Source organism: Monodelphis domestica, chromosome 1 (assembly GCF_027887165.1).
Source record: "Monodelphis domestica isolate mMonDom1 chromosome 1, mMonDom1.pri, whole genome shotgun sequence".
Taxonomy (NCBI): Eukaryota; Metazoa; Chordata; class Mammalia; order Didelphimorphia; family Didelphidae; genus Monodelphis; species Monodelphis domestica.
In genome coordinates this window covers 428,599,783-428,613,371 of record NC_077227.1, presented here as the reverse complement: position 1 = coordinate 428,613,371, position 13,589 = coordinate 428,599,783, and the positions used below count along the sequence as shown (strand labels likewise).

The following is a 13,589-nucleotide window of genomic DNA, read 5'->3' as shown; positions in this document are numbered from 1 at the left end:
TTTACAGGTGAGGAAACTGAGGCAGTGATTTGGCCAGGGTCACACAGCTAGTAAGTATCTGAGACTGGATTTCAACTCAGATCTTCCTGACTCCAGATCCAATGCTCTCTCCACTGTGCCAACTAGTTGGCAGGTGGCAACTAGGAGGATGGAGTAGAAAAAACACTGGGACTGATATTCAGGAGACACAGAGGTTCTAGTTGGTCTCACTTCTACCACTAACCAGGTAATCTTGGGCAAGTTATTTCTCCTCTTTAGGCCTCAATTTTTTCACCTTCAAAAAGAAGGTGGAATTGACTATATGAGGGATTTTAAACCTTTTTTTTTTTTGGTGTTAAAGAACCCTTTTCATAATACTATTTTCAAATGTATAAGATTACAAAAGAAACCTGGAAACAAAGATGTAACTTCCTTTCCCATCCAAAGTCATAGATCCCCTGAATCTATCCATGGCAAGAGAGAAGGAGGGTGGACCCTGGATTAAGAATCCCTAGATTAAATGATAGCATCTAGGAATCTAAGACATTTTATGACAATGGAATTTACTGCAGGACTGTATGACAATTGGCATTTATAATGCCAAATCCGAAGGTCCCTTTTGCATATTCAAAGATTAAACATGGTTAGCAAAGTTTTTATGTTCAGTTTATCTTCCTGGATTCTGATTCTGTTTCTCACTCTATGTCTTTGGGAGTCTGACAAAAGCCCTACTTTGGAGCAGCCTTATGGTCAATCTCATACCAGAGATAAAAGGTCAATTCTCATTCAAGATACCAAGGCCTCATTTTTACCCTAACCAGCTCAGTCTAAACTGATGAAGCAATTTATTCCTACCTAACCTAACCTATAGAAATTCTGTTGTTTTGTTTTGTTTTGTTTTTCTAAGTTGCAGCTGGGATGGAGGTTTCCCTATTGTTTTCAGATGGCAACGGGTTCTGGGCCCATCTCTCCCCAAGTTACTAAAGGGCCAGCAACACTACTATTCTCATGCTATATATAGTCATCACAATATCTGAAGCAGCCCTAATTAAGTCAACTGGCAGCCCAGAGGAAATGGAGATTTAATGAAAGAGATTGTTCTTGGTTTGGAAGTCAAAAAGCAAGGAACTATTTCTGTTTCTAAGATTTTGATTTTTTTGTTCCTTTTACATTTGGATCTTGTGCCAAATTTTGGCATTAGGAAAACTTGATCAGGATCATGCTTTCTAAAGATAAGATGAAACTTTTTAAATCATTTCTTTCTTGCACAAACTAATCCAGTGGTCATATTTGAGGGACCACCCTTCTAAGATGGAGGAACATTTTTCTTATTTATATGCTACTACCCAGAATACCCTACAAATTCCTTGAAGACAAGAATAAAATAGAAAATAAAAGAGGATTACTGCTATTGTTGTTCAGTTATTCAGTCATGTGTAACTCTTTATGAACCTATGAGCCATAACATGCCACTGTTGTCCATGAGGTTTTCAAGACACTGTAATGGTTTGCCAATTGCTTCTTTAGTAGATCAAAGTAAAAAGAGATTAAATGACTTGCACAGAGTCACAAAGCTAGCAAATGTTTGAGGCCACATTTGAACTCAGGTCTTCCTATCTCCAGACCCAATACAACTATCCACTGATCCATCTAGCTGTCTCCTTCTTTATATGCTGCTACCCAGAATACCCTACAAACTCCTTGGAGGCAAAATGGAAGAAAAAAGAATAGTGGCCTTTAACTCAGAAGATCCAATGGCTTGAGTCCTAGCATAGTCACTGATTAAATTTCTGACCCTTAACAAGACCCTTCACCTCTATGGGCCTGAATTTCCTCATTTACAAAATGAATAGGTTTGGATTTTTTCTTCTAAGTCTTATGTAACTCTAAAATTCTATATTCTAATGTTCCATATTCTGAGATTCGTTCTAGCACACATTCTAAAATCCCTTCTGGCTCTAACATTCTATATTGTGAAGTCCCTTTCAACTCTAAAATTGTATGATTCTCTAGGCCTCATAGAAGGAGGTGTATTCCTGGGCACACAATAAAACTCCTAAAATATTTTCAAAAGAAAGTGTAAATGGAAAGCAGTTAAAATCATTCCTGGAGGAAGAAAACTTTAATTGTGACAAGTGGTACTAAAAGATGACTTACGTGTATCCATAGTCTCCTGAATTGGAATGAAGCCTACAGGTAGTGTGTCTTTTATATCGATGAGCTTCATATCCACCAGAACATTCCCTAAATGACTCTTCAGAAAGAAGAGAGGAGGGGAAAAAGCAGACAATTAGCCCAAGTGCCTAGACTTTCCTTTTCTTTGAAATTTTAACTTCATGATACATATTTTACACAATGAGGCCTAGAGGACTAACATACTAGATTAAGTAGTCTATCAAACTAGGTTTGAATACTGGATATAATAATAATAATAATAATAGCTCAAATTTCTTTAGTGCTTTGCCCTTTATAAAAACATATTTACACTTTCCTCTAGAGAATCCCCTTGCAGTAAGGAAAGTAATCCTTATGATCCTTATTTTACAAATAAGAAACTGGAGACTCAAAATAAAGTGATCTGCCTATTGTCACCAACACAGTAAGCAATCGAATCATCATTCAAAAGCTAAGTATTGTAACCCAAAGTTCTTTCTATCATATGACATTGCCGCTGGCAAATTTCCTCACCTGTAAAATAAAGGAAAGGGATGAGAGGAATCTCTAAGGTCCCTTTGAACTATGACATTCTATGTTCTAACATTCTGGGTTCTCAGGTCCCTTCCAGCTTGAATATTTTATGTTTGTATGACTGGTGCCAGCTTTGTAGCAGAAGGTTAATTATAGCAGGTGGACATTTTAGCAGGCTGAAACAGCTAGGTACAAGCCACACGTGGCTCTCTGGCAAGAACTTCAGCTGTGGCATCTTTTAAGATACTCAGACCCATTCTTGGGCCCCCAAAGGAAGCCCTTTGGTGAAGAAGGAAGCCAAGCTTTCCAACAGTCTGATGGTCCACCCAGCAGAGGGCAGCCGTGCACACACAGCCCCGGTGTTCTGCCAGCTCCCTTCCATGCGCCTGACAGTCTGCATTAGGCACATGTAGATTTTAGAAAGGGCAAATTCCTGTGGCAGTCACTGTTTGAGCACACGCACGTTTGAACATAATGCAGAACCAATTACTAGGCTAAAATGTCACTGCTCCAAAATCAATCTAAAAGACAACATAAACACAAGGCACATTTGCACAATTTTTTTTAATTATGGTATAATTTTTGCAAAATCCCATGTATCATATACAGAGTGAAGCCATCTTTGTTTGGCTGTTTCAGGTCCTCCAAATTATACACCCCAATATAGTCTTTTCTATATTTATATGAGTTCAGTCTATTAAAAAGGCAGTATTAGAGAGTGGAAGGAATGTTAGATTTGGAGTCAGTCAGTCAACATGCATTTATTATAGGAAGGGCCTAATAAATGCTTGTTGACTTACTATTAGCCAGGAACTGTACTAAACGTTGGAGATAGAAGGAAAGGAAAAAATACCGTTCCTGCCCACCAGAAACTCACATTCTAACTGAAGAGACAACATGGAAACCACTATCCTGGCTCTCCTATTTACTACTAAAGCGAATTATGCCATTCTATGGTCTGACATTATGTGTACTCAGGTCCTCTCCAGCTTGAAATATTTTATGTTTCCATGACTAATATCTACTTAATATACCTGAACTGTACATAGTTGGGCCTCAGGCTCTCCTTCTGTAAATTAAGTTGAACACAGATTCAAGAGTTGGAAAAAACCTTCAAAGGCCTCCCAGTCCAACCCATACCCAAACAAGGTCCCTTCAACATGACATGTGGAAATGGCCACCCAGATTTTGTTTGAAGTCTTCTGGAGAGGAAGAGCTTATTACCTACCAAGGTAGAACTCTGCACTTTTCTCCACAGTTTTTTTATTTAGAATATTTTTCCATGGTTACATGATTCATGATCCCCCCATCCCTGCTCTTCCCTCCCTCATCCCAGAGCTGACAAGCAGTTCCACTGGGTTATACATGTATAATTGTTCAAAACCTATTTCCATGTTATTCATATTTGCAGAAGAGAGATCTTTTGACATCAAAACCCTAATTACATCCCTATCAAACCACATGATCAATCATATGTTTTTCTTCTATGTTTCTACTCCCACAGTTCTTTCTCTGGATGTGGATAGTGTTCTTTCTCATAAGTCACTCAGAATTGTCCTGGGTCATTGCATTGCAACTAATGAAGAAGTCCATCACCTTCGATTGTACCACAGTGTATCAGTCTCTATGTACAATGTTCACCTGGTTCTGCTCCTTTCACTCTGCATCAATTCCTGGAGGTTGTTCCAGTTCCCATGGAATTCCTCCAGTTCATTATTCCTTTCAACACAGTAATATTCCATCACCATCAGATACCACAATTTGTTCAGTGATTCCCTGATCAATGGACATCCCCTCATTTTCCAATATTTTTGCCACCACAAAGAGAGTGACTATAAATATTTTTGAACAAGTCTTTTTCCTTATGATCTCTTTGGGGTAAAAACCCAGCAGTAATATGGCTGGATCAAAGGGCAGACAGTTTTTTAGCGCCCTTTGGGCATAGTTCTAAATTGTCCTCCAGAATGGTTGGATCAATTCACAACTCCACCAGCAGGAATACTGCCCTTTGCAAAACTCTCATCATTACAAAAGTTTTCCTTACATCAAGCCTTTAGCCTCTTGGTAATTTTGGTCCATTGCTCCCAGTTTTGTCCTGTTTAGCTAGCTAGAACAAGGGCAATCTTCCTTACATGGCATAGCCCTTCAAATATTTGAGGACATTGATCATTTATTCCCACCACCAAGTCTTCTATAAAGGTCAATTGTCCCCAATTTCTTCAAATAATGCTCATCCAGAAGGAACTTGAGGCCCTACACTACCATCCAGTTATCAACATCCTTCCTAAGTGGTGCTCAGAATCAATTGTAGTATTCCAAGCATAAAAGCTGATTGGGAAAAATTACCCCTAAGGTCTCTCTCAATTCACGAATCCTGTGATCCCATGGATAAACTCGCACTCAAGTAGTTGTCTGATGCAACATTTTGGTGTAGAGGTTTCTCAAAGGCGCTGCCAGTGAAAGTCTAAGCCATAAAGGACTTGGGAGATGATTGTGTGACCTGCAAGTCACTTCCTTAGTTTCCTTTATTGCAAAATGAGGGAGCTGGAGTGGATGTCTTGGAAGGTTTCTTTCACTTTAATTTTCCTATGGATGCCATAAGTTTGGGCTCAGCAAGGGATTGTTGTTCATGGATCTTAGTTATAGAGGAAGTCCCTATACCATTAGAACCCCATAGTCCCAAAATATAAATAGGATGGATTAATAACTAAGAGCATGCTTTTATGGATGTGTATATAGTATTTTACAGTTCGACATATTGTTTTCCTCAAAACAAAGCAGCCCTCTTTTAAGGTTCGGGCTTCCTAAAACATCTTGGTTTCATCAATGTGGGCCCTTTTGTACCTCACAACCCCTCCGTGTCTTAGTACAGGGACTTCATCAATTGCTATGACCAAAAGAAAAAATACCACCTTCAGGCCACCTTTGGGGTAATGAGGACAGATGGAGTAAAGATGAGTAAACTGAGGTTAAAAGGAAATCATGGAAGACAACATAACATAGTAGATAGACTACTGAACTAAGAGTTAGGAAATTTGGGTTAGAGTCCTGGTTTGCTCACTTTTCTCTGATCCTCACTTTCCATCTCTGAAATACCATTGCTACTACAAAAATTTACAAAGTACTTTCCTTAAAAATGTTCTGTGAAGCAGGTAGTACAGGTACAATTTTGCCTATTTTACAGATAAGGAAATTGAGGCTTGAACCTGCCCACCATCACATGGTAAGGTAGCAAGATCCAGGACTAGAATCTAGGTTTTCTGACTGCATGCCTGGTATTATTTTCACTTACTAACACAAGGAAGGACAGGGTTGGACAAGCCGTCTCCAAGTTCTGTTAGAGCAGTATGACACATCCAATCTAGAGGCAGCTAGGTGGGACGTAAGTTCAAATTTGGCCTTAGACACTTACTGGTTATGTGACCCTGGGCAAGTCACTTAATCTCTGTTTGCCTTAATCCACTGAAGAAGGAAATGACAAGCCACTCCAATATCTTTGTCAAGAAAAATCCATGGACAGTAATGGGTGTACTTATGATCCACAGTGTTACAAAGAGTTTGGACATGATTTATTGACTGAACCTGCCCAATCTACCTAAGCATCCCCAGCACATGGTACTCATTAAGCCTAGACTCATTCAATTAATAAGTGCCAAAGACAGGATTTGATCCCAGGCCTTCTGACTCCCAAGACCAGGGCTTCTACATAAATTCTATAATGCCAAGTTTCCCTAAATGAGGTACAAACTATTTTTTTCTTTTTTTTTCTTTTTTTTAAGAAATGTAAGCCCTTACCTTCTGTCAGTTACCAATTCTAAGACAGAAGAATGGGAAGGGCCAAGCAATGGGAGTTAAATGACTTGCCCAGGTTCACACAGGCAGGAAATATTTGAGGTCAAATTTGAACCCAGATCCTCCTGATTCCCAGCCTGGTGCTCTGCTCATTGCACTATCTAGCTTCCCCTACAAATATTTTTTTCAAAGATGCATTATCCTACAGATAAGCATGGGAAGACTAACATGAAGTGAAGTAAGCAGAACCAGATAAACAATCTATATGTCTTCAACAATGGATATATATATAAAAAAAAAAAAACCCTGAAGCCAAACCATGTATAAATGTCCATTCTTTTTTTTTTTTTAATTTTTAAACATTATTTTATTTGGTCGTTTTCATACATTATTCACTGGAAACAAAGATCATTTTCTTTTCCTCTCCCTCCTCCCCCCTCCGCCTTTCCCTCTCCCATAGCCGACGCATGATTCCACTGGTTATAACATGTGTTCTTGACTCGAACCCATTTCCCTGTTGTTGGAATTTGCATTATAGTGTTCATTCAGAGTCTCTCCTCAGTCTTATCTCCTCCAACCCTGTAGTCAAGCAGTTGCTTTTCAGCGGTGTTTTTACTCCCACAGTTTATCCTCTGCTTGTGGGTAGTATTTTTTTTAGATCCCTGCAGATTGTTCATGGACATTGCATTGCCACTAATGGAGAAGTCCATCACCTTCGATTGTACCACAGTGTATCAGTCTCTGTGTACAATGTTTTCCTGGTTCTGCTCCTTTTGCTCTGCATCACTTCCTGGAGGTTGTTCCAGTCTCCATGGAATTCCTCCACTTTATTATTCCTTTGAGCACAATAGTATTCCATCACCAACATATACCACAATTTGTTCAGCCATTCCCCAATTGAAGGGCATCCCCTCATTTCCCAATTTTTGGCTACCACAAAGAGCGCAGATATGAATATTTTTGTACAAGTCTTTTTGTCCATTATCTCTTTGGGGTACAGACCCAGCAGTGCTATGGCTGGATCAAAGGGCAGACAGTCTTCTAGTGCCCTTTGGGCATAGTTCCAAATTGCCCTCCAGAATGGTTGGATCAATTCACAACTCCACCAGCAATGAATTAATGCCCCCACTTTGCCACATCCCCTCCAGCATTCATTACTTTCCATAGTTGTCATGTTAGCCAATCTACTAGGTGTGAGGTGATACCTCAGAGTTGTTTTGATTTGCATCTCTCTGATTATAAGAGATGTAGAGCACTTTTTCATGTGCTTATTAATAGTTTTGATTTCTTTGGCTGCGAACTGCCTGTTCATGTCCCTTGCCCATTTATCAATTGGAGAATGGCTTGATTTTTTGTACAATTGATTTAGTTCTTTATAAATTTGAGTAATTAAACCTTTATCAGAGGTTTTTATGAAGATTGTTTCCCAATTTGTTGCTACCCTTCTGATTTTGGTTACATTGATTTTGTTTGTACAAAAACTTTTTAATTTGATGTAATCCAGATTATTTATTTTGCATTTTGTAACTCTTTCTAATTCTTGCTTGGTTTTGAAGTCTTTCCCTTCCCAAAGGTCTGACATGTATACTATTCTGTGTTCGCCTAATTTTCTTCTAGTTTCCTTCTTTATGTTCAAGTCATTCACCCATTTTGAATTTATCTTGGTGTAGGGTGTGAGGTGTTGATCCAAACCTAATCTCTCCCATACTGTCCTCCAATTTTCCCAGCAGTTTTTATGAAATAGTAGATTTTTGTCCCAAAAGCTGGGATCTTTGGGTTTGTCATATACTGTCTTGCTGAGGTTGCTTGCCCCCAGTCTATTCCACTGATCCTCCTTTCTGTCTCTTAGCCAGTACCAAATTGTTTTGATGACCGCTGCTTTGTAATATAGTGTGAGATCTGGGACTGCAAGACCCCCTTCCTTTGTATTTTTTTTCATTATTTCCCTGGATATCCTTGATCTTTTGTTCTTCCAAATGAACTTTGTTATGGTTTTTTCTAAATCAGTAAAAACATTTTTTGGAAGTTCCATGGGTATGGCACTAAATAGATAGATGAGTTTGGGTAGGATGGTCATTTTTATTATATTAGCTCGTCCTAACCATGAGCAGTTAATGTTCTTCCAATTGGTTCAAGTCTAGTTTTAGTTGTGTGGAAAGTGTTTTGTAGTTGTGTTCATATAGATCCTGTGTTTGTCTCGGGAGATAGATTCCTAAGTATTTTATTTTGTCTAAGGTGATTTTGAATGGGATTTCTCTTTCTAGTTCTTGCTGCTGAGCTGTGTTGGAATTATATAGAAATGCTGATGACTTGTGTGGGTTTATTTTGTATCCTGCAACTTTGCTAAAGTTGTTGATTATTTCGATTAGCTTTTTGGTTGAATCTCTAGGATTCTTTAAGTAGACCATCATGTCATCTGCAAAGAGCGATAATTTGGTCTCCTCCTTGCCTATTTTAATGCCTTCAATTTCTTTTTCTTCTCTAATTGCTACTGCTAGTGTTTCTAATACAATGTCAAATAATAGAGGTGATAATGGGCATCCTTGTTTCACTCCTGATCTTAATGGGAATGGATTTGGTTTATCCCCATTGCAGATGATATTAGCTGATGGTTTTAGATATATACTGTTTATTATTTTTAGGAATGACCCTTCTATTCCTATGCTTTCTAGTGTTTTTAGTAGGAATGGGTGTTGTATTTTATCAAAGGCTTTTTCTGTATCTATTGAGATAATCATGTGGTTCTTGTTGGTTTGCTTGTTAATGTGGTCAATTATGTGGATAGTTTTTTCCTAATGTTGAACCAGCCCTGCATCCCTAGTATAAATCCTACTTGATCATGGTGGATGACCCTTCTGATCGCTTGCTGGAGTCTTTTTGCTAGTATCCTATTTAAGATTTTTGCATCTATATTCATTAGGGAGATTGGTCTATTAAATGTCCATTCTTAAAAAGAAATAAGGTCACATCTCTCTTCCTTCTCATGAAAACATCAAAAGATCAAACTTAATGAAGTCTTCAAAAAAAAAAAACCCCAAAACAAAAATGAAAATGGAAAATAACCATAAAAATGATGTGTTCTTCAGCAAGTCTCTAAAGCTAAAGAGAAAGATGGAAACACAAAGTCCAAGGTCCTCACTCATCCACTTTTGCCCTCATCAGTTCCAGGGATGGACTTATGATCAGATTAGAACATTGCATTGGAAGTAAAGATTAGTTTTGTTGAACTGCATTTTCTTCCTTTCTCTTAACTCTTTTAATTAATTTCCCCCCTCTTAATTAATTTTTCTTCATCTTAATTGCCTTTGTTATAAGGGATGATCATGTCTTAAACAAGTTAGCACTCACAGGCCATCTTTGAAGTCTGGGACTGAGTGTTACACAGAGTCACACCTCAAAATACTGAAGCAGCTTGGCTCTTCCATAAAATCGTCACAGTGTAATTTCCAATTTGTTTTTCTTTCTTTCTCTTATGATACAACCAGTTAAAGCAAGTTTTAAATTGTCTGATGCTATCCCCATCTACTTTCACAGTACAGAAGCACTTCAACCCAAAGATGAGAAGTCTCAGCCTTCTCCGAGCAAATACATAATTATTCAGCTAATCACTATGTTATCATCACTAAGCAATGGCTGTTCTATTTCTTTACATGTTAATGGAAGAAATAAACATTTCTCTCTAAACATTGGTATAACTGAGACTACTCAGCACACCTCTGCATCTGTGAAGTGAGAGAAAGATTCAGGCCTGCCCAGAATGTTACTTAACAGTTGCTCCTGCCAAGATTTCATCTTTGAAATATGAGCAGGGAGTCCTAACTATTGGTACACTCTCTAGCTGGGATAGCTACTCAGAGTCAGTAGTTTAAATTGGATTTGCTCTGACAAACAAATTAAAGTATGTTCACTCCAAATGTTGGGAGCCTAGCTTATGGGAATGTAAGATTCAAAGTTAGAATGAATTAGTATTAGTAGCAAGAAACTACCCAGGCCTACACCTTACTTTAAGAAAAAAAGAGGAAACTGAGGCCCAGAAGAGTAATGTAATTTGGCTCAGGTAACTTAAATAAAAAGCTGAGATGGAATTTCAAACCAAATCTTCTGATTCCAAATACAGAACTCACTCTGCCTTCGTAAGGGTCACGTCTCCTGTAACTATTCATAATTCCCCTTTCTAAAGTTCTCTCAGTCTTACAAAGGCTTACAAAGAGTCTGACTCTCTGAAAACATAATGTATTATCTTCCTTCTCCAGATGAGGAAATCGAGATTCACACTATGGGCCAGGGAGACAAAAGACAAAAATTAAAACCATCCCCATGCTCAAAAAGAGATTAAGTCCCAGCGTTGAGGGGTGAACCCTTCCCTGTACTGTGAAATATAGTACCCTGAGGGCAGGCTGGACAATGGATAGACAGATGTTTAAGAACCAGTCTAACTAATTGTACAAAGCTTATAACCAGAGGGCTGGGTACCAGGGGATAGACTGTTGGGGTCACAGAAATTGAGCATATTTTCTCAGGCAAGGAAGGGCAGTCATGGGCATCAGTGGAGGGGCTGCTTGTGCATCCCTGAAACGTTTAAGAACATTAACAAAAGGATCGTCCATGATAGTGACCATTCAAAGAAACACTTAAAAATCCTCCCCAAGAGATAAAATGCAGGTCTGCATCGTCTGGGCTTCATACAGTTAAAAGTATGGTCTCTTCTTACACCAAGCAACCACTGTAATGGGCTTCATACATTAGGTCTGCGACACCATTAATTTTGCTTGTTCCTCTCCCCTCCCCCATTCCGTGCTCTCTTTCATTTCCTCCTCATAAATATGAGAAACATATTCCCAATCCTTGTTGAGCAAATGATTCATGCCAAAAGCCCAATATGCACTGACTCAGGGTATTTATATTGTCTCTGGTAGCCGGTATTTGCTAGTATACTGTAATTATTTTTGACAACCTTGCATTTAAGGTGGCCACAGATAACCAACTTAATATTCAAATGTTCATAAATCCTTCTGTTTAATATCCTCCCTACCTAATCTATGTACATTATTATTACAGGTAATGCAGAAAGTACAGTGCATGAAAAGTACAATTAATCTCGATCTTTCCACAGCAAGCGGTGTCGCTCCAGCCCCAGGATTCTGTATTAATAAAAATGATGATGGGGGGAGGGAAAGGGTATAGCTGGCTTAGATTCCAGACAGGCCTCCCCAAACTCCTGAGATGGGGCTGCTAGCTGCTCACCTAATTAAGATCTGAGCTAATCTCAAGCCCTAGAATATATCCTAGAAATATCTATTGTCATAAACACACGTCCTCACAATAGATGGAAAGTTGGTTGTTGTTTTTTTTTTTTCAGAAAAGAGAAGGCACTCTTACCTACCACAAAGATTATAATTCTTCTTGCTCCCATGTCTTAGGTCACAATGCACTTTGTCTGTATTTCTCAAGTAAACTTATGTCTTATTGTGCATTATTACTTCCTTTGAGTCATATCCTTGTGTTCTTAGCAGACAAGGAGCTCCAGGTGGATAAGGTCTGGGTTATTATAACTAAACTGTAACCCAACCCCCAGGGCCTAGCACTGTGAGTGCTCAACATAAAACTGGTATTTCGAACATGTTTGATGAATGAGTCACAGCATGGTACAATCAAGTGAGTTCTGAATATTAAGCCAAAAGACCTGGATTTGAATCCAACTTGACTACTTAATCAACTGTATAACTTCTGTAAATTATTTATTCTCTGTAGGCCTGTTTCCTTGTCTATAAAATGAGGCAGTCAAACTAATGAGCTCCAAAATCATATGATCATGTGAATGTTGTTGAATGAAATAATGAGGAAATGAATGAATGAATGAAAGAAAGGTCCAGGAAAAGACCTCAGTCTCATCTAATTTAGTCTATCTAAAGAATGAATCCCTTTTAAATAGGCTCTGCTCAAACACAGAGAGGGGGAAAAAATGTTTTCCCAGTTGGCAAGTGCCAACTGTGGATAGCTCTTGTCATCAGGAAAGTCTTCTTTATCCTGAGCTGAAAGTCCCAGGCCTCTTTTCTGAGATCAAGTAGAATGATTCTTGTCCATAGCCAATAAAATCAACTAGTCTTCAACTAAAAATGAAACTTTTTTTTTTTTCAAAAAAATGCTTGAGTGGAAAGGACACTGAATTTGGACAAATGCATTTTGAGTCAGAAAATCCAGATTTTCTCCTTTATATCTTTGTGAAGTTGTGCAAGGAAGCTAAGTACTTTCTACTACACAGTGTTGCACTGAAAGTATGTATGTGTTTTGCAAAAGCAAACTATAGTTTAAAACATTCTGTTTCACAGACAAACCTCAAAAGGCCTGGCTTAAAATTCTAGCTCTACCTTATACAGCAAAACTATTAAGAGGTCATAGATATCATGGGGTTTGTTTGATCTAGAAAGCATTTAGAGGCTTTCTGTTCCAACCTCCTCCTTTCACAGGTGAGGACACTGGGGTCCAGGGACCGGAAGTGAAGCCCAAGATCAGCCAGCTAGTGACTGGCAGAGTCATAATTTGAAATGAGTCCTCTTACTTTACAACCAATGCACAACCAATTTTTATTATTAAATTTTCTTTTTTATTTTGAACTTAACCATTATTATTGAGCACAAACATTCCAATAAACAGAGATACAACAAAAAGCATTGTCTATGAAACTGAGAACCTCTTTACAAAATGTTTGCTTGTCAAAACAAGTAGAGAATAACACTATACCATCCACATCCACCTTCAAAGATATATTGTGATAGATAGAAGGAGAATAGGGCTGGATTTAAGACACCTGAGTATCTACTAGAAAGGGTAAAGGAGCTTGGAGATCATCTCCTCTAACACTCTAATTTTGCAATTGAGAGGACTCGAGCCCTGAGAAGTGTGAAACCTCTCACAAGATCACACAGGAATTAGGGGAGAAGAATAAGGGGTTTAGACTCAAGTTTTCTGATTCTAAATGCAATGCTCTTTTCTTAAGGAAGCTACTTCACTTCTCTGGGAAGCAGCTTCCTCCTCTGGAAAATGAGAAGGTTGGACCAAATCATCTCAGTGCCCTCTCACTAATACTGCTGCTAACTGCTACTACTGCTACAGCTACTACTATTAATAAT

General features: G+C 38.5%; 1 protein-coding gene across 5 annotated transcripts in view; it reads right to left on the bottom strand.

The window, feature by feature from the left end:
• Positions 1-13,589, bottom strand: part of MVB12B (multivesicular body subunit 12B) — a 300,578-nt gene that overhangs the window by 213,432 nt on the left and 73,557 nt on the right. For all 5 annotated transcript variants that reach the window (XM_001372709.4, XM_056812165.1, XM_056812164.1 and 2 more), the window contains exon 4: positions 2,137-2,233. In XM_001372709.4, coding sequence (XP_001372746.3) covers positions 2,137-2,233 — 97 coding nt within the window. The remainder of the gene's footprint in view (positions 1-2,136; positions 2,234-13,589) is intronic.